Here is a 22,574-nt window from a genome sequence, read left to right on the forward strand (position 1 = left end):
CAGCATATTCAGAAGTTTTTTTGTTTGATTATTTTTTCTTTTTGCTTACTTTTTTACTTCCCTGAAAAACTACAGCTAAGCTATTTCATGACTTGTGTTATGATATTTGGTAAAACAAAGATTGAAGGTAAGTTATACATGTTATAGAATAAAGTATACACTGTTAAGACAACTTCCCAACAGTTTCCTATAGGCTTCAACTATTAAAAATAATGTAAAAATCTAGTGAAAAATGGGCACTATGTCTGCTGAGATGCGTGTGTGAACATGCTGCCTCATCTATCGTTGCATTGAATATGAAACATGAAGAGCCTTTGCTATTTCTGTATTGGTAAAAAGAGAAACATATTTTTGTTTGTCTATTTATGTTCATTTGTTTGTTTTTAATACTAGTTGAGAAAAAAACAAGTCTGCATTCCCTTTCCCATTGTGCGCCTTCCATCCCCGGCCTGGAGGTACATCATCATCCTGTTCATCTTTCTCCTCTTCCTCATCCCTTTGTCCATTCTGCTCAGCTAGAGACTTAACACCGCACAATGAGCATGCAGCACACAACACTAGGCTAATTTAGCATGGGTTGAGGACTTAAGACATGGTTCCTCGGCACATGAAATATCATTTTCTGTCTTGGTAAATCACATCGAAGGAGTCATTTGTTTAATCTCCCTCTCCCTCCTTATGATACACACTAATTCTAAATGGAAACACAAAAAATCTGTGGCCCAGTTCCTCCCGTGTTTTAGATCTGCAAAATGCTGTGCCTGTCTACTAGATCAGAGTGTTCAGTTTAGAAAAGCTCAAAGCTTAGCACCACATTAATGTTTTGCTCATTGGTTTGCCATGTAATTCATAGAGAATGTACAGAAATACCACTTGCCAGTCTTTTTTTTTTTTTTTTTTGGTGCTATTTTGAGTACTTCAATTGCCATACTACAAAATTCTTCTTTGCACAGCTCTCTGAGACACATTCATGTACAGAATTCACCAGAGGGGTCAGAGTGCAGGGCAACCAGGACCATGTTCAGCAGAGGTTCAGTGGCTTTTTCAAGAACACATCACCAGGGACACGTCAACTATTGTGAGGATTGACCATTTGGCCTTCTATATAGGAAGGTATAGGACGGTTTCTCTCACCACAAGGCCACTCTTCTATCTCAAATGGGGCCACCTCCTGTGTAACATGTTCAAAAGAAAATTAGCTATGATGAAAGTCACTGTAATATAATGTACTCGTGACTATATGACAGCAGTTAGGGTTAAATATTTATATTGCTGCTGCCTGAAACATAAGCAACAGTATGTCTCCCTATTAATAGAAATTGACAAGGCTTTTCATGTACTGTTGATCATGCCATTATTAATCAAAGACTGCTTGGTGTAGGACTCTCAAATCAAGCAATGCAGTGGTTTGTAAACTATCTTTATGATAGAGTCCAGTGCACTCAATTTTAATTCACTTCAAAAATGTTATCTGTCTGTAAAGGAGAGCCCCAGGGTTCTGAACTTGGTCCGCTGTTATTTGCTATTCATGTTTATAATCTAGGACAATGTCTGAGACTTGTTCTGAATGTGCATAAAGCAAAACCTATGTTTACAAACTCGAAATATAGGCCAAATATATTCAATTCATTGTAACCATGGAAGGCAGTGATTTAGTCTGTTCAATCTTACTTAAGTATGAAGGAATTTTAATTGAAGACTTTTTAAAATTGCACTGATTGGCCCAAAAGGGGCCAACCAAGGGGGAGAACTGCATTATTCACGGGGGACATGTTTACTATTGCCTTGTTAACATGTGAATTACAGCAATGCTGTTTCTCTTTTACACAGATGGCAAAAAATGGGCCATCATTATGGTATAGATGTTCAGTGTTAACATATGAATCGAGGAGAATTTTATTGTATTGGGAAGAATGAACGATTAGCATCATGCATCCAACAATGGAGGTTAATGATACCCCAACTATAGTTTGATAAGATAAGATAAGATAAGATAAGATAAGATAAGATAAGATAAGATAAGATAAGATAAGGCTGCATCTCCAATATTGTTTTGAGTGGGGTATTGTACTTCTAACAAACCAGCAGTAGAAGACCTGAGGGCTCTTGAAGAAATAGAACAGCAGGGAGTCTGTAATGTAGGCCGGTCCTAAGCCATGAAGAGCTTTGTATATAAGTAAAGCAGTACATAGTCGCACCAAGCTTTGACCAAGCAGCAAAGCAGCAAATATAATTTATTTTTTTTAAACACATGGTTCTGCAGCCCAACAGTGTGTGATTCCCATTTCCATTCTGAATATCGGCATTTGTATTGTAAATTAAATTAAAATGAATGGTAATATCCATACAATAATAATGTTTAACATTTATACAAATGAATACAACAGTTTCACCAATGAGAAAACATGGTCATCTATATAATAAATTCATGCACAGTAAGCGCTCACCTCCTTTAATCAAGGACTTCAAAAAGATAAAACAGCAACAAATGTATAAAAAATTCTCAACTCCTCAAATCACACCATCTCCCACATACAGACTACAAGATGTACTGTAGCACCCAAATAAATTTCTCTCCGTCTCCTTCCTTCTGTGTCAGCTTTCCCATGTGAGGACAAAACATAGCTGTGAAGCCTCTGATGCCCCTGTAGATAACCACTAATAGGCTGATGCCTTTGTTCAAATAAATTAGCAAAACCGGAGTTATCACTGGGTCAAGATGGAAATCAGAATCATTCGTATAGTATCATAGGCTGTGGAGAGTACATGGTAATTCCATTCAAAATACAGTGATTTTACAGTGGTAGGTACTCGTAAAACTGCAATTGTTCTAATATACTGTAATTAGAATTGATCATCTAATTTGGACTGTCAGCACTGCAGATGACATTTCATACAACATTTTTTCAGCAGATGGCAACGTGATGAGGAGTGAGAGGCAGGTGAGAGATTGTGCTTCCTGGCAGCTGAATAGGAAATGGCAGTTGAATTCCACAAGTTATTTGAGACTTGGTTGAAGTCATGTTAAGGCTGTTCCACACTTCACCCACATCAAACCAGTCACTACTCCGGAAGAAACCCAGTGAAAAGTCTGCTAGTTTTACTCTGCAGACCTGTAGGTGTTAACAGTGTACAGTAGGATTATTTAATGTTAGGATAATGTACTGTATGTTAACCAGTAAGTATTAACAGTGTACAGGGCAAATGAAATGGAAAGAAATGGAAAAGTACCTATACTAAGCAACATTCGTATATGCTCACTTAATATGTAACCTTTGACCCATATTTATACCTTAAGTGCTTAAAACTCAAGAATACTGAATCTGCTTCACCATTATAGTTCAAGTTCAAGTTCAAGTTCAAGTTCAAGTTCAAGTTTATTTATATAGTGCTTTAAAAAACAAAAAGTTTGTACCAAAGTGCTTTACAGAGATTGGTTATAAAAGACAAGAATAAAAATGCAAGAATAAAAACAAGATTAAACTCTAAAGCAACATACTGTGTGTTTCTCAAAGAACTGTGAGCCTAGACTGTGCAAATGCCAATAACTCACTGTCCATATGACCTTATACCTTTTGACCAATAGCTTTATTATATTCTATCTATTCTATTCTATCATTCTATCACCCTATAAAACTCTGTGTAATCATTCAGATTTTGAGTTCCTTGGCTCCCAACCTGCAGATTGAATAAACCTGTCAAACTGCCACTCTCTCCTCCTGAGTTTTCTTCCAAAATATGACTATATATGTAGAGTTTGGCTGTAGTCTTCAGTGCAGTGACGGTCCTGACACAGTTGGCGCTATAGGTCAGTGGTTCTCAATCCTGATCCTAATCAATCAATCAATCAATCTAATCCTCGGGACCTCGGGACCCAGAGTACTGCTGGTTTTCCATCCTACCAGGCAGTTAATTGCATTCACCTTGCATCCCATCCTCTTGGAACGAGAGCGGTGTGCAAGAGTGCTGGTGCAAATTCAATGCCATTGATATCAGGGCAACGTAGAAAAAACATCCATATGTGGTGATGATCGCATTGCATTATAACCTTTTGAATATTTGAGAGTCGTACATGACTGATCTCCACGAAGAGGAAATCACTGCCATGTCAATAGGTGTAGTGCCACCGGCCAGGAATGTGTTTGTCTAGTAATTGTACATAGAGAAGTGCTCTGGCTCCTCTGTATATCTAGGTCAAACAAGATATACTCTGGCTGGAGAAGTCGGAATTTGCAAAGGTGTTAAAAATGATTCTTGCGGAACACTAGTGTTTGCCTCTAGATTTCACAGTCTGATCTTTGTTACTTCAAGAACAAAAATCTCATATATTAGAAGATTTTTGAGTCATGCTTGAATAGAAATGGCTGCGCAATGTCGAGGAGTTATCACCGCGGCGTAATTGCACTGAGAGAATACATTATTTATGAGAGATTTAGCCTCATTAATCTGTGAAATGTTAAGAAAGTGAGATAATTTTATTTTTCTCATGACTTACTGTTTTGCAGATCTCTGTGGAGACATGAATTTGCCCTTTGATGCTCAGTCAGTTTCCTTGACTCTCTTCATGAACTAGTGTGCTTTGACAGCTCTCCCCCAGTGCTTTCAATGAATCATTAGCTGTGCCATTGTTTGGATTCAACCTGTCTTTTTCCTCTTTTGTCTTGCAGCTGCACACTGACCTCGATAAGGGGGAGAGTGCGGTGAAGTACACTCTCTCTGGGGAAGGGGCTGGCTCCATTTTCACCATTGACCAAACAACGGGGGACATCCATGCCTTAAGGAGTCTTGACAGGGAGGAGAAGCCTTACTACACCCTCCGCGCCCAGGCTGTTGACATCGACACCAACAGGCCCCTAGAGCCTGAATCAGAATTTGTAATTAAGGTCCAAGACATCAATGACAATGAGCCAAAGTTCCTGGAGGGCCCATACACGGCCAGCGTCCCTGAGATGTCACCAGTAGGTAAGTGACCATCTTCAGCGACTTCATTTTGGCCACTTAACTTGGAGAAATCAATGTTTGCCTTAATAGATTTGAATTCCTTGCACAGAGAGTTTTTTTTTTCCTTCTCTTTAACTGAGCTGAAATGCACAAAGTTGCTAGAGAAGAAGAGGAGTCGCAGAAGCATCACAGGTATAACCAGAGGGGCAAAGCCGCTCCCCCCAACAGATTTTGACATTTCAGAGAACCAGTTATTCTTGGTGTGCCCTGAGTATGTTTCACAGGGTTGTCTTCATACATTCCCCCCAGGGAGAACAGATCAAGGTAATTCACTGGGAGAATGGCTCCCCTTGATCTGAATGGCAACGAAGCCCTCATATAGAGAACTCCAAATCAGCGGTCTCCAGAGTATGGGTAGAAAGCAGGAACAAAACAGCCCAGCCTACGTGAGCACTCTAAATCACACGCTGCTCTGTAACTGTTTACTGCAGAATCAGAGAGCCTTTCAAGTTGATCTAAAACATGGCCGGTTTGACCATGGAAGTGGACTACAGAGATTGGCTCATCGTGTTTTGAATTAAATTGATATGTGCACAGTATTGCAGCCAAAAATGCCAAATGCAGCCAAAAACGTATTCCTCTCAAGGAGGAGGTCGCATCGGAATGCATTTGTGATTATTGTTCTTCTCCTATTATTTGCTACGACAGTATGTTGAGTAAATGGTGCTGCGGTACATCAGTGGATGTTTAAACACTTGAAACTGTTAATTAGACTAATGAGATGAAAGGAGCTGAACGGTCTTCCTCAGAGAAATGAGAGCGTGCTGAAATCAGACCAGAAACCCCAAAAACCCCAGAAATTTTCATCTTTTGGTCCCACAGAGTGAATACTTATGAAACTGCAGCGTTGGAAATGGTGCAAAGCTCTTTTTAGGAAATAACTGATTCAAACAAAGCATTTCAAATGGCAGAAGTGAAAAGGTTTTGATTATATTATCTCATCTGTTGTCTGTTCTCTGGCCTATTAGTGTTGAACATGATGCAGCCGTACTCTGGTATGCCTAATCGGGCATGTGTGGCTTTGTTAAGGAGGATTGAGACACTAATCTCTGTCACCTAATGTTTTAATGCCATTGTTACCATCTGCTCAGACTGCAAAGCCTGTTTAATATCAGCTCTTTACGGGCAACAAGGAGCTTACCACAACGCTGCAGTGACCATCGAAACACTGTCCCTCACATCGGTGTCTCCTGTACATAGCAAGCAGGCTACATATCCTGTAGTTTAAAACAGTTAAATGTTTTTAGACAGCATGTTTTTTAGCCACAGAGGTATTTGATTGATACAGCCGTGCATGGAGCTGTCTGCCACATGAAGGCATCTATGTCAACCTGTCTACAAGTAATCTTTCAGGAGAATCTCTGCCCATCCGCGACTGGGACACCAGGCGTGTCTCTCGCTGTTATACACTCATGATGAGATAGTCTGGCTGGCAAGGCCGATGTTTGTTGGTTACACTGTTAAAACCTCACATTTTCTGCTGAATTTGAGTAGATCTCTATAAAAAAGATGGGTTTTGGAAATTAACAGCTGCAATCAACAGAAAAGTTTCATCAAGATTTGGCAACCTTACTTAGACATAGTAATACAAACACTACCACTTTCAGAGGGATTTTAGACAGATAACCCTAATGTCTCCTAGCCTCTTTTACTGTATTTTATTTATTGATTTATTTGTTAATTTCATTCATCCATTTATTTGTATAGTTATTCTATATGTGTATGCATATTGTAAAATCCCTTTTTTTGTCCTTATGTTTTTGGGTGGGGGTGGGGAGCAGGACTGATGTGGGTATTATCCTTAAATGTAAATAAGTAGAAAATATATATATAAAGAGAAAAGAAAAAATGGTAAATAAGGAGTGCATTACTGCTATGGAATTTCCAATGCCAGCTAGTTAAAGGGGATGAGCCATACCTCCAACAAGTAATTACTTTGTCCCTGTTACTGCAGGAATTTGGAAGACTGCCATCTTACTACTATTCCTGCCATGGCCCTTTGTTTTCTTAATGGTGACATTGCTTAATGAATGGCCGCACCAAAGAGACTTTTTTTCCCCTGATTTATTTCAACTAACAGCCACTTAGTAATGCTACAAATGTGCAAATCAAAAACTTACAACAGAAAGATATAACAATTTCCCAGCACCATTCTTTACACTCCTCCTCGATGCACTCTATTAGGATCCAGACCAAATAAGGACTTTCAACTTCCAGCATTAGCCGTAGCTTCATGAATTGCGATCCATCATTCAATCATGTCAAATGAGATCAGTCAGTAAATTAATGGATTTCAGTGAGTGTGGATATCGGTCTGGGAAGGAAAAAAAAAAATCGAATAAATTCAAATGTCTTTTTTTTTTTTCACAGGGACGTATGTGACTCAAGTGACAGCCACAGATGCAGATGACCCCACTTATGGAAACAGTGCTAGAGTGGTGTACAGCATCCTCCATGGCCAGCCATACTTCTCTGTCGACCCTAAAACAGGTACAAACGTTAAAGTATTAAACCATGACATTTTCATATAAATACATTTCCATTTGGTATTGTCTATCGGCAATTGATATAGCAGTTGTGATTCAGCGTATACACAGTTCATCAATTCAGCAACAGCGGTTTGTTTGGAATAAACAGAGGAAGAACTGGGTAGTTAGCATGAGCAGCGATAGCCACCATGGCTGAACAGACAAAGAAAAGAGCGCCACCTACAGAAACTCAAACTGCATCAACAGAAAATCCAAGGAAAAAGATGCCATAGTAAATTGCCACGCTGTTTGATTGACAAGCGATCTCTGGGAAGTACATCTCAGTAATTACCGCTTAGCAGCAAAGATGTTGCCAACATAGAAATAAGGAAAAAACAGATCTTGGGAGAAAAAGGATCTTGCACATTGCCACGTTACATATGGCAGTTGACAGCTTGCCCGGTTAGATGTCATCAGTTTTTTTCAAAGCATCCAAATGTCAGGTGAAGTCATGAACTGGCAGTCTAAGCACCAGAATGTGCCCAAACTGCTGTGTTTTTTTGTTTGCCACGAGGATACTGATAGTCTATGTGCTATGACTGCTGCAAAGTCAGACAGCAAACCACTATACTGTAGCAGCTGGCATGAATTTAAATTGCCAAAAGACAAACAAAGATATAACATGGTGACATTTTATGCAGCAATATTGACAGTGTTAATTCATTTCCAGCTGCACATTGTTAGAGTGGGAGGAGGGCGTCAGAGGCAGAGAAGGTGAGCGAGATGGTGATAGAGTGGCAGCGGTGGATGGCTTCTGTAAATCTTATGAGCAAAACACCTTTTGTATCTCCAGTGTTTGCCAGTAGTGGGCCGCTGTTGGCGTACTATCTGGGACAGTTCAAAGCATGCGAAAATAGGTTCATACATATCACACAGGGGGATACGGTGGAATCTATTGCTGATTATGCTGCTCATCCCAGAGCTTTACAGAGCACAAACTGTGACTGTATTTCATACTGATTCAGGAAAATCAAACTGTTAAAATAAATGTTTGCACTGCTGGGCCGGTGTCTATCTCCAAACACACATCAACAATGGGAACAAACATTTAGGGAATAAAAGTGGGCGAGGGGGAGAAAAGGAAGGGGAACAACACACCTAAATCACCATGCACATCCCAGCAGGATCCTTCTCAGAAGGCGTACCACAACGCCAAAAAAAAGATGACAGGAATGTCAAAAATCAACATGGTGTTTGATTTTGTATTCACACACGTTTGGAGACTGTGGATCAAATGTGGCATCCTCACCATATTAAGTGGAATGAGAGGAGGGAAAACGTGCAGACCCACCTACGCTCAGCGCTTCCTTTTAGCCTGACAACCTCCCACTGACCTAGCTATTAATCTGCAGCACAAACGCTCTCTGATCTCAGGGTTTCTGATCCTCAAGTGAATCATTATATGGCCTCACCAAAGTTCCCTATTGAATGTCAAGTGTCTGCGGCTTGTGAAATGACCTCCATTCCAGCCTTGGTCAGTGGCACATGTGGAGTCTTTCTAAGTGGGCTTCTCGGAGCGAAGTAAATTGTACATTTGGCGCCAAACATATTTCAGGGAATTTTATTGTTCACATGTTTTTCCCCTTTCTCTTTCTATCTCGCTCTCGCTGTCTCCCTCGCTCTCCCTGTCCTCTCTCCCCCTATTTCTTTCTCTCCCTCCCTCCCTTTATGATCTGCTTTGCTCATCAATCTGGCTGTACACCAGGGGTTATAAAGACAGCCTTGCCCAATATGGACCGAGAGGTGAAGGAACAGTACCAAGTACTAATCCAGGCCAAGGACATGGGGGGCCAGCTGGGGGGGCTGGCTGGGACCACCACTGTTAACATCACCCTCAGCGACGTCAACGATAACCCACCCAGGTTCTCCAAAAGTGAGTCTCCTTTCTGCCTTGTTGCCTATTCCCTCTAAACACATTTATTTAGTATTTTGAAAAGCCACCATAACAACGAAAGCCTGTACAAAATGTGAGCATTATGGCTGTTGAACAACACAGAGTTCCATTTTCTGAAAATACTAATAATGTGGATGACCTTATGCTGATTCACACATCTTATATTAAGAAAGAAAACGCCATGCAATTACAAGAGGGCAGAGTGTATTCATCTTCTCTACCCTTTGTAATTGGTTTTCGTTATTTTGTCATTATGCACTGTCATAAGCAGAGGCCTATTTATTTAGCATGATTGCATCTACAGCTACTTCTGGTAAATAAAGCAGGGTTGGTGTTATTTTGCTCATGGGCCGTCCTTCTATATTTAGAGCAGGTTTGCTGCACCAGAGCTTGAGTCACTGTATTAAAATACGGTATCTTGTCCAGTATGTTATTTAAGCTGCTAAACCAGATTAATTCTATTCTACTGTTCACCAGGTCATGTAACAAGGTAAGCCGAAAAAAAGTACTGTAAACTCATTGATCTGTGAAAACATGATATATATATTCAGCATAAATATTAGACCATGCAAAATAATTTATATTCCAAAACAGTAAGAGGTACGAAAAGGAAAGCAAACACACTGCTCTGTATTGATGCAGTCCTCTTCAGGCATTTTGAGGCGCCACTCTGTGGTCTCCTCTGAATGTAAATACAGGCAGTCAGACGGTCAAGCTCCTTTGGCTGTGGGGAAAAGATGATATTTCCATAATGCTGTCACAGCACAGAGGTTCATGGCCAAGTATGGTGGCTCCTCTGCCCTGCCCCAAATCCTTTCTTTGTCTTTTTCTCTCTCTACATCAATAGAGGGCTTACAGGTGACAAAAAACACGGCGGCCATATTGGAGGTCCTCAGCTCTTGGGCAACGGTGGCTGTGATTATTGCATTTCTAAACATAAAACTTGCCTGTCTCAACAGAATGGAATATACATGGGTTTCTGTGTTCTTTTTGACTGGGAACTGATAATATCGCCACTGATATCTGATCAATTTTGCGTAGATAATGTGAGATTATTGCTAACCACATGGTCAACTAACTATCACTGTTGTTAACACATCTAAATTTTCACACTAGCTAACATATCTGGTAGAAGCTGGCATTAATAGTATCTTGTACTCACATAACATTCAAATTAGTTGCTTTGATAAATTAGCTTGCTGACTAGAACTAACAAAGCCAAACAAACTATCTATTTAGGTTAACTGAGCTGACACTTTTGAAGCTCTAATTTGTAGTGCAGCAGAGTAGAGGTCCAAAGGGGCTAAACAGTTTCCTGTGTCACAGTAATTTGGAAACAAATCAACCTTATCAGACAATTAACTTCTATAACATGGTTGCTTTGCTAAATTAGCATGCTGGCTAGTTAGCTAGCTAACAATCCCCCCCAAAAACAGCTGTTTGTTCAGGTTAACTGAACTGACTCTTCAACTCATAGTGTTTTAAGTGGAGATTAGGGCTAAACACAAGATATTTTCCTTTGACACAGTAATTTACATCAACAAATCTACCTCATCAGGCCATCCACTTTTACTTAACAGGATGGCCACAGGCTTTTAAAAACCTTGACAATTTCTGGATTTGAGAAAATAAAATAAAGTTTTAAAAGATTCTGAAAATGAATGGATAGCCTTGAACGTTTGATTATTTATTAAAAGCACCCAAATTCATTAATATGCCTCAGCTCTCTGGACCTCTCTCCATCCTAGGATCAACACTTCACACCCTGAGGAAAACCCTGTGATATAAAACCCTTGATATAGCAGCAGTTTCAAAATGATTTCACCATGATTTCTTGAGATGTTTTGACTAGACAAGGTCATGAGTAAAAAACATAAGCCCCATATGATGTCTGATTTTGACCAATGTCATGTCTTACCCTACAACAATTTTTGAGTTGAGTTTGACTTTGAAAGTAATCAGAAATTCGTTGGGCCTCATGCAAGAACATTTTCGTATTCTTATCTTAAATTTCTCTTACTTTTTTCGTGAGGTGGACTCGTACGAGTGTGCCACGTCAGATTCACCAAACGCTCATATCTTCAGAAAACAGTCGTAAATGACCTGCATAAACATGATGAATTCCACCTGTTCTAAATGAACGCACGTTCATGAGAATTGTGAATTTGCATAATTGACGCCCCAATAATGCCATATAATATAAGATTAGGTGTCCGGCCCATATGTTGGGAAGCTTCATTCATAAAACAGGAAGACTAGGAGAAGTTACCAGTTCTGAGATTGAAGTCCTACTATTAGAAATAAGTCAACCAAAGCATATAATATTTAATATAATTCAACAGTGGAATCAAAGGCCTTGCTAAAGCCAAGGAATGGGGAAAAATAACTCTGTGCGTTCCCTTGCGATAAACAACTATAGTATTCCTATACATTTTAGATTAACACTAAATAAATATCACAACAAAGCTATAATTCCCTATATGAATATTATAGTGATACTACAGAAGACAAAAATACCATGATAAGGTCACTATAAACTCACTATTGAGTACCACAGACACTCTAAGTCCCTATCAGAGTATTATAGGAATATTATAGGTCTATAGTCATTTGTTGTTAGGGTGCCATCACAGAAATAAAAAAAGAAATGGCTTGACATGAAATTAGATGCAAAAAGCAAGACGATCCATGACTGCAACAGGAGGGCCAGGAAGAATTCTCCGTTACAGAGACAGATGAAAGAATAGGCCTATACCTGCCATAACTGGCGATATGGCTGTCAGGTGTTCACCGATGTCGCCCTGGACAGCGACTTGCACCTCAACCTGGTAAGATCTAAATTTAGATTCACTTGCACTTACCCACATCAAAGTTATCAACTGGAGTAAAATAGCCTATAAATCAGATTTATCTCCCTCTATAATGTATTTCCCCCTATACAATCTAACTTTGCCTTAGTCTCATCTGAGTGTTTGTCAAATAACCTGGCAATTATTAGTGTTTTTTGTTTTGTCTTTGTATTGAGCGCACTTATAGGCTACTAACCCACATCTACTTATGAGATGTTATGCGGCTCTGGTAAAATAAATTACGCACTACCTTCTTTTGGAAAAGCCATCAGTGCTCCCTTGCTATTTTTCCTATGACTATAACCACTGTACTGGTTAATCTCAACATGATTATACATTACTTTACAGTGTCATTTATATATTCAAACTCAAAATTTCTTCAAAGTGACAGAGACACAATCCATTAGTCAACGACAAAGTTTTTTTTTTTACTTTGGAGAACAGCAGGTTGATTTTACGTGACTCATATGACAGGTCTGGACCACTCGTACATTTTGTTGGTACCTAAGAGAAAATTGTAATTATGAGAAAATTGGTGAATGCGGCAGGTTCTCTTAAATCGCTCGTACGAGTGATTTAAGAACGAATCTGTTCGTAAGAGTGGTTCTTGCATGAGGCCCATTGAATTTGATGTCCAAGTGAATGTGGGGACAGCATAAGTTGCGTAGATCCACTTCACAACAATCTCTTTCAGGCATCTTTTTCTGGCACAGTTGATACATATTTAGCCATTAATTGCTTATAGCCAATTCTCCAATGGACCTCCATGATGGCACCAGGTGGTTGCTTGGAGATTTGTGACGCAACTCTATTCTCTATTCTCTCTTTCTCTGTCTTTGTCTCTCCTCTGTCTTTCTGTCAGCACTCCTCAACACACACACACGCACACACACAATCTACACTCCATCTCCATCTGTACAATGCTGACTTCTCAATGAACAGATGCCATTGTTCTAACAGCTAGCCATCTCCAGAGGGTGACAAGAAACACGGCAAAGCGGAATTTCTAGTCCAGTGTCAGGTGTTTGGTGATAAATGAGACCAATCTGCTGTTTGTTTGTTTGTAGATTTCTTCCTGAGTCCACAGCAGTGGGCTCTGCTGTTGGGAGAATCAAAGCCCCTGGGCTCTTGTGTGTGTTGGTCTTACAGGTTGATCCATCCAATTACAAGGATCTGAGCACCCTTGATATCTAAACACGTCAAAATTGAATAATGTCATGCTTATAGCTACAGGCCTGAGTTCAGACAGAGAGCATATTATATATCAAGCTCCTTCAGCTCCTTGCCTGTGGGCGGATAAGACATACTCAGGTGGGTAAGAGACTCCGTTAAGGCTAGAGGATGTGAAGTGCTCAGTAAGTATTTCCATCCGATGTCGAGGGTTGATAATGAATGAGTCTGAGTCCAGTCTCCTGTTTGTGTGTTGGCAGGTTTCTTTCACCTAAGAGTTCCTGAGTCATCTGCAGTGGGGTCAGCTGTGGGGAGAATCAAAGCTCATGACTTGGACATCGGGAAAAACGCAGAAGTGGAGTACAACATCGTGCCGGGAGATGGAGGCGCCATGTTTGACATCACCACCAATGAACACAACCAAGAGGGGATCATAATTCTCAAAAGGGTATGGACAAGAGTTGCGTGATTCATGGAGTACTTATGTGATAGTTGAGCCAATAATAAATTCTATTTGTGTAGCACTTTTTTAAAAGTGCTTTATCAATCAAAATACAAACATTATACTCATGAATGAATTAAAACAACTAAAAACAAGGAGACAGCACAAGACAAAAAGAGTATAGAGTGAGTATAATGACATTTCTTCATATTCACACCTAGGAGCTTCCAAGACTTGTACTGGTACAATTGTAGGTTTGGTGCCATGTATAGTGGCCATTTAAGGACATTCTCAGCCACCTTTGTCATTCGTAGATGTTCTTTGTCAGATTTAGGTGGACTTGCGTCAGGTTTAGCTGTCTTTTGTCAGATTTAGATGAACCTGAGTCAGGTTTAGCTGTGCTTTGTCAAACTTAGATGGAGTTTGTCCGATTTAGATGGACTTGACGAAGGTTTAGCTGTCTTTTGTCAGATTTAGATGGACATGTATCAGGTTTAGCTGTAGTTTGTCAAACATAGAGAGAGTTTGTCTCATACTCATTCGTCTGCAAGGAAGGGCAGTCCTGGCGTCACAATCAAACGCTTCCAATCCTTCATCACGTGAAGCAATCTCATGAGTGAGCTGGTAGGGTTTCAGTACATTGTTCAAGGCCACTACAATGGGACATGTGGCCGTTGCAGGGACTGAACCTGTGTCCTTTCAGTTGTGAGATGATGGTCCCCCTCACTGTTTGCCACCTTGCTGTCCATGCCCTCAAGTACAGCGGAGTGCAATGGCATGGCTCTCTCTAAGCGCCTGTGCTATATAGAGTATACACTCAGCATGTCAGGGCTCATTTATTATGCCATATGGTCTCTTTGCTAAATGGATTAATGTGCCCAGGGCAAGGCAACCCACAGCAAAAGGTCTTGGTTTTTTGGATGTAGTTCCTTTGATCCACAGAGCAGATCTAGCCCATTTAATATTAATGCCGCTTTTACCAAATACAGTATTTGTAGGCCCATGGTGTCGCTTCACTAATGGCAAGATGTGGCAAAGTGCCAGCGATATTAACTGCCAGGGGTGAAAAAAGGACTTTACAGCCACAGACTAAAATTAGAGGGAGAAATATATCCAGCCTGCAACGAGTGCTCCTCTGCTAAGCAGCTAGTCTAAAATAAGAATTATGCTATCAATTATTAACTTTAGAATATATGTTAAGAGAAATTGAAGAGTTCTGTTCCAAAATGCAGTTTATTCATACTGGGGAAAAGTGATTCAGTGTCAGAAAATAGGGGATCCAGTTGATGAAAGCGTTATGTATGATACCTACTATTTTGTGCTATCAATCATTTTACATGTACATTTTGTACATTCAAAATATAAGTAAGGGCTTAAATCAAACCTTTTTTCAGCTTTTCTACCTGCATCAATCAAACCTTTTGTCAGCTTTCATAATGTATTCATGACATTGTTTTAGTTAATTAGGTACAAATGTCCAAATTAAGGTCTTTAAGCAAATTATAAATCCTTCTATTTTTGTAATTCATCATATTTATTAATTGCACTGCTCCCCATTAAAACTATTACCTTCCTTTGCAAGCTTTGAGTTGAAGAATTGAGTGTCCTTTATGTTCAATTGCACCAATGATGTCATGCTTAGAGCTACAGGCCTGACCATAGACAAAGAGCATGATATTATTTCACTTATGGTGTGATAGCAGTGAGTGGGTGGGCAAGACATTTCTGAATGCCTATGAATGCCCCCCTCCCCCATCCCTTATGCAGTTCATTGTACTTTTTAGCAAAGTAGTAATAAGTTAGCTACCCAGGTATTGTATAATGGTAGCGAGATCTGAGAAACTCATGCCAAACTTTTAATTAAAATTTTAATGACCACTCTTCAATTCGGCATATGCGTATATTACCCAACAAACTGCATTTATTTCACTACATTTTCAATTTTTTGCCTGGATGTGCTGGCTCTTTCCACAGTCCTCTTCCACAAAAATACGCCACTGTGCGAGCCAGCATGAACTGAATATAAAAGTTTAGATTTTATTAAAATGCATGCTGTTTGGCGGCTTATATAAATGCCGAATTTACACTCTACCAGTTAGTAACCGCGTCATGGGTGTGGAAGGGTACCGCACTTGAGTGGTATGGGGGCCTTCAAACAACAACAAAAACACAGCCACGGCCCGCTCCTGTGTTTTCAATGTTTCACTCACTACCATTCAGCAACCCCTGCTGGTGTTTACTAGTCATATTATGCTCCAGGAAGGCAGAAATACTACACATTGAACCTTTAACAGACATACTGTATAATGCAAGAATATCATATGAAAAGGTGACATAATGTTTCACTCAGTCTGTGAATGTGCCATGTAGGTGATAAGGCACCAAACGACACAGATGCACACATACTCTCACACACACACACTGGCAACTTTCAACCTGCCGCTGCGTTACATACACACTCCACCTCACCTGCACACTCACACAGGCTCTTGCACATTGATTCCTTCACACTCTATGCTGCGTTTCCCTCTGGCAGGATGCAGTAGAACCCCTGTGGTGAGTTTAAATGCCATTTGTTGTCACTGCTGTGTGAAGTTCAACAGAAAACTGCAGAGTAATGCTAACTGTGCACTGTCACTGCCTTGTTCCAAAATGCAGTTTGGGAACAATTTTGGCAAAAAAAAATTGCTATTGCTACCTGAAATGTCTCAATATTTCAAAAACTTTTTTTTCTTTCTTGGTAAGGAGAAAAGTCTTCAGATAGCACAAGTTTAATAGCAACCCATAATGTGATTTCCGTTCATGTGAGCAATATTTTTGTGAGAGTAGTCATTATAATTTTCAAATGGTGGATATCTAATTTTGAAATGTAAGACTTCATACAAGTATGATGCACAAAAGAGCAAAAGTTAGCAGAAATGTGAGATCCTCATCCTGAAACTTTTTGCAATATTTTTGATTTTTATTTACTATAGTAAAGCTTCATTTAACCAGGTGCCATTGATGTTCTCTATTTTTCAAGAGAGAACAAACAAAAGTTGCACTCACTGAACATGCAACAATATACATGGGCTGAAATATAATAAAAATTTGATAAAAGGTAAGTTGCAGGTAGTTGTATGGTGATATTTGTATCTCAGCAATATCTATTTTATTTGCCACTAACCCACAGCCTTTCTTGATAAAACACAGTCCCTCTAACTTCCCCCAAAACTTTGGAGCTCTACAATCACATTCTCTACTGGAAGATAGAAAATGTCTTTCTCGCTTAAACTTGCCTCATGTAAATACACCACGACACACTTTAAAGGAGTGGTAATACATCTATTTTTTGTCTCTTGTTTTGTTTCAGGCATACAGATTTCAACTGATTGCAAAAGTAACTGCTGAATAGCCTACTTAAAAAAAAAACATGTGCAGCAAATTCTGTTTTTGTGACTTTTGTGCCTTTCAGGGTATTTCTGATGTAAGTGTCTAAAATGTTCTTTTGGGGAATGCAAATCTTCATTTGTTTTTCTGATGTATCAGACTGAGGTATTCGTTAACTGGTACATTTTTAGTACATACCCCAGTGCAGAAGCTCACAAAGGTGTGTGATCCTTTGATCCCCAAAAATATGCAGCTGAGTGAATAATTGATTCCCTGCTCAGTGTAGAGGCTCCCACTGTGTGCTCTGTGTGCGTGTGTGTGTGTGTGTGTGTGTGTGTGTGTGTGTGTGCGTGCGTGCGTGCGTGCGTGCGTGTGCGTGTGTGTCTGTGTGAGTACAACAGCCCCCATGTGTATAAGCATGTGCACATATGTGTGGGTGGGTGTTTATTTCCGCTGTGGCTATATATCATTGTATAGTGACCTTCTCATTGAGACTAATGGAATTACAGAATGGGACGGGGCGCGATTATGATGTAAATGAGGACATTTATTTGTTTACATCATGAATACCCTCGATGGATAGGCGACGATGCATCTTTCCTCCTATTGTTTTAGTTCCAGTGTTTGATATGCTGCCATAACAACACTGAGGCAGTGTGATGTATTCCCTACAGTGGGAGGCTACTGCACAAAGCCATTGTTGATAGGGGACATTCTGAGCCCCTTCAACTGAATCCCCCCCCCTACAGTGTAATTTACTAAACGACATGTGCTTCCACCCATGTGGAATAGTGAACAGTGGTGGGGAATGGACAGAGAGGGAGAGTTAGAGAGAGAGAGAGCAGGATGTGTGTTGGGAAGGTGTGGGGAGACAGGTAGCTGGAGATGAAGCCTTTATGAGTTGTTCACCGTGTTCCCAGAATACTGACCCGCCCACAGACTTGTCTCATTTCAGATTGGTGGAATATCCCCAGAGAGAGGTGTGCAAATGTATTTAGGCAATCTCTCTCCCTCTCTTTCTCTCTCTCTCTCTCTCTCTCTTTCTGACTTCTCTCCCTCGCCCCCACATCGACAAAAAACGCAGCAGGACAGAGACGAAAGCCATATTGTACACAGAGCAGAGTTTGGCAGACCCCAAATTAGGGACTCGGGAAGGTTGGTTATGATAAGAGGATCAGGCTGAGTAATGGGTTCAAAGGATGATCATCTGTTTCCCGGTCTGCCAATACAGGGGGAGAGGAAAAGAAGAGGCGCAGAGGCATGGAGGGGGTTTGCACATCCCATCTGCAAAACATAAGATTATGGGAGACAATAGGCAAAGCCACCGCAGGATTCCCAGGGAAATGCGCAGACAAATGTGTGCACACAGAGCGACATACTGTACACCAAGAGGCATGTGGAAGGACACAACCACACACACACTGCTATACACAAACAGAGCAAGAACACTCACACACTCAGGACTTTAACATTTACAACCTGAGGTGGCGTTGGTAAAAGGCATCCCGGCAGATTAAAATGTGTTTATGTGTATTTGACCAGTTGCGTGTTTATTTACTCCCTCCTGAGAGCAGAAAAGATAGCAGATATGCATAATTGAAATTTGGTTTACTAAGCCTGGAGGAATGGTATTGTTTAATGGCAACATGTGTGGCATAATACTTGTTGGCGCAAATTCAGCGCATCCATTTAAATAAAGGACTATCTCTTCACTGTACAAACTGAATACCCCAAGCCAACCACAGCGCATTGAATAGATGGATTTGCTACAGACCTTAGACATTTTTTTTGGCATAAGGGTTCAAAGAGCAATGTAGGCAGTGCAGGTGATTTGTGCAAACTACTGTATGTCTATCTTAACCATTGATTTAATCTAGTATTGAGTCCTAAAATAGCATCCTATAAAAAAAGATAAAAGACACCTGACCTTGGAATGCAGTTAGGCCTATTATCAGTTATTATCAACTGGAACCACAAATGGTTCTTCGGAGTGATGCCATAAGAGAACCATCTCTGGTTCCACAAAGAACATTTCAGATCAAGGTTCTTTAAAGAACCATTTCTGCACTCCTTTGCTTAGACTCCTGCATTGTGTTTTTGTTTATCTGCCCTTGTATAGACTCATTTGGAATTGCACAATATATACTATGGAGGGGTTTGGTTATTTTCCACATTTATGCCATCACCCACCATCCAATAACTAAGAATTAAGAACCTTTTAATAGCCCAAAGAACTATATATGATTCTTTGGGATATTAAAAGGTTCTTAAAAGGTTCTAGAACTGGAAATGGTTCCACAAAGAACCATTTTCGGTTCCGGTTTGCACCTTTTATTTTTTCTGTGTGCAGGTGACACCGTGAAAAAAGTGAACAATGATTTATCCATCTAGGAAAAGGTTATTTTTCCTCATTCAAAGAACAACACATTCAAATGATTAATGTTATAGTGTTGCATGACATTTAAGAAAAGAGCCTGTCGCTAACAGAGTGCATTGCGTACCAACATTTACATATAAAACAATGAACATCGATTGCCTGGATTGTCTTATCTCAAACTTGGCCCTATTTAGACTTTTCAAAGTCAGAGCCACTGGCAGTGTTGAGTGGCCTTTTTCATCCTTCTTGCCATCAATTAAGAACTTAATTTCACTAAAGCCAGACAGTGACCGCAGTCTAATTTCTCTATCAGAAATGTCATTACTGGGCTGTTTGAACAGTAAATCATTTCAGAGGATGGAAGCTGTTAGTGCCTTTCAGTCTTGATGAGATACTACCAGGCAGTAAAAAAGTAATGGTCAAATGACACAAGTGATGAACAAACTGCTAACTTGACTGAGGGGGAGAAAGCATGCAGGCTGAATATTAAGAAACACAGTGAAATGGTTTTTAATATACACTGCCAGTCAAAAAAGTTTGGACACACCTGATTGAATGTACTATGTTTCTCATTATCTTAAAGCCATTTTGATCTAAAAACATATGATTAAATGCTTGAAATAGTCAAATACAAATAGTGACGTTGATGCCTATGTATGAATTTCTTTCCAAAGCCTTTGCATTTCCATCAAGGCAAAGGGCGGCTACTTTAAATAATCTAAAATATAAGATAGTTTTGATTTGTTTAATACTTTTTTGGCCACTGTATAATTCCATTTGTGTTATTTCATAGTTGTGATGTCTTTACTATTATTCTAAAATGTGGAAAATAGTAAAAATATAGAAAAATGCATGTGCATCTGTGTGATGCCTATATTACCATGTGGTAATTATGTTACCGCTTAAACTTGGTAGTATTAGCGCCTAAGACCTCATCCAGTGACCTAACTACTGAAGCTTGCTAGGAGACGAGAGTTGAAACTAATCTATTGATTATGAAGCAGAATGTTCCAGCAGGAGGTGAAATGAGTTATTTTAGGCCCTGGTGTGGAAGGAGTCGAAAGGAGGAGGAGGAGAGAGGAAACAATACCTAAGAACAGCAGGAGATATAGGTGCCCAACACCGACGAATAACACCTTGTTAAGCAAGCAACCAAGCAGAAAGCAATGTGTGTGTGTGTGTGTGTGTGTGTGTGTGTGCATGTCTTTGTGTATTTCTGGGTATTCATGTGCCGTGCGTGAGTGAGTGAGTGCAAAGCGAAGAAAAAAAAAAAGGGAGGAGGGAATGACAAAGAGGCGGCTGAGGTGGTGCTTGGAGTAGATGAAGTGGCTTCTCTCTGGTGGCCCGGGGTGGCGTGGGTGTAATAGATTAAACTAGAGTCTCGGGGCTCGTCCCGTGGCTCACCCTGTCCTATTAGAGTGGCAGTGCGAGTCTCTCTCACAGTCACTCCACTCCACTGCAGTGTGGCCGGGGCTGCTGGCGAGGCTCTCAGATGGCACTTCACTGTTGCGAGCACTGGGGGGATGGAGACGCTTCGAGGCAGCCAAGGACACAAACCAATGTGACTGATGGCAGCACAATAAAGTGAGCATCTCCCCTCCGCAGTGCGAGGACCCCCCCCTCCCCCTCCCCTCCCCTCCCCGGTATTCAGCGGGACATCAAATGGCTCTCTGGGGCATGTAAGCTTTGCGCTGATGATAAGCTCATTGTGCTCTGTGGTCAATTGACCGCTGATGGCGCGGCGGTGCGAAGGTGGATAGAGGTCTTTAGCATTCTTCTGCATGGCAGATTCTTGTTGCGCTGTCAGTCAATGGCTGCGATGACCCTATGGAGAAGTCACTCACTCACAACAGAGATATTAGGCCAGCCTCAAACCACTGAGTCATTTATAATACATGATGGCCCATCTCAGAATCCTAGTGCAGTTTTGACATTGAATGGGCTTTGTGTCCCGGAACTAATTCAGTTTCCAGTTTTAGGTTATTGGGCATTGTTTTGGGGACTATTTGATCTTACTGCAGCCCGAATGGCATGTCTCTTATCTCTTTGATAATATGTCGCTTTCTCCTCGGATGTGGGACGAGGAGCTTTTGGCCTGCCATCACTAGAATTAAGCATCCAGACATTCCCTGATGTTGATGTTTAGAGAAATGTGTTGACTCACACAGCTGGAATTAGAAATGTGTGGTATTCTAGGCATGTTTGGCTTAGCTTTGATTTGTGCTCAGGGGATAAATCATGTGAGGGGGCGGTAATGATTCATAAGTGGTATTGTAAATATATAATACTGTGATTAATAGGATTTAAGACCGCATCACATATCACATATTAAACAGCATTGCTGTGTTTTTCACCCTCTTTAATCTTCATCCTCTTCAGGTAATACCTGTGTTCAGCACAAACAAATGAAATCTGCCTGCTAATGACTTGCTGTACTATGATAATGATTCTTCAAGGGGAAAGACTAGATTCACCCGTGGGTGTTGGCAGGAGACCATCCCCCATATTAGAGGGTGAGAGTATTGAACTCTGCTATTGTAATACTGAACTCAACACACAAACAAACTGAGAGCCTATTAAATATGCATATCATCCTGCTTCCGCCTCCAAAATAACCAGCAAGCTGAAAAACGGCTGCAACTAACAATTTTCAATGCACAGGGAGCAAGCTGTGAGGGAGAAGCCAGGAGCAGACAGAAGTAAGAAACAGATTTTTACAGTGTTTGCTATTATTTTATCTTTGTAAAGCCTCGACAAATATCCCCTTTGTGCTGTATTCATACATTTAAATCAGATCATACAAGCTCTTTCCCAAGCTTGTGAAGTACAATACTGTACCTATGAGACCGCAATGCCTTGATTAGTCCCCTGTTCTAAATTGGCAAATTCCCTTGGAACATAACAGGTTCAATTGAAAAAAAAAAAAAAAAAAAAATAGTTCCTT

The 22,574-nt window shown here is 40.4% G+C and overlaps 1 protein-coding gene across 1 annotated transcript in view; it reads left to right on the forward strand.

The window, feature by feature from the left end:
* Positions 1 to 22,574, forward strand: part of LOC139649816 (cadherin-12-like) — a 57,905-nt gene that overhangs the window by 11,851 nt on the left and 23,480 nt on the right. The window contains exons 2-5 of the mRNA XM_071526318.1: positions 4,668 to 4,962; positions 7,372 to 7,491; positions 9,235 to 9,402; positions 13,703 to 13,890. Of these exons, the coding sequence (XP_071382419.1) occupies positions 4,668 to 4,962; positions 7,372 to 7,491; positions 9,235 to 9,402; positions 13,703 to 13,890 (771 nt within the window). The remainder of the gene's footprint in view (positions 1 to 4,667; positions 4,963 to 7,371; positions 7,492 to 9,234; positions 9,403 to 13,702; positions 13,891 to 22,574) is intronic.

Source organism: Centroberyx affinis, unplaced genomic scaffold, assembly GCF_046629955.1.
Source record: "Centroberyx affinis isolate AG114_WGS23_722 - 3 ecotype Tasmania unplaced genomic scaffold, CSIRO-AGI_Caff_v1 ptg001398l_1, whole genome shotgun sequence".
Taxonomy (NCBI): Eukaryota; Metazoa; Chordata; class Actinopteri; order Beryciformes; family Berycidae; genus Centroberyx; species Centroberyx affinis.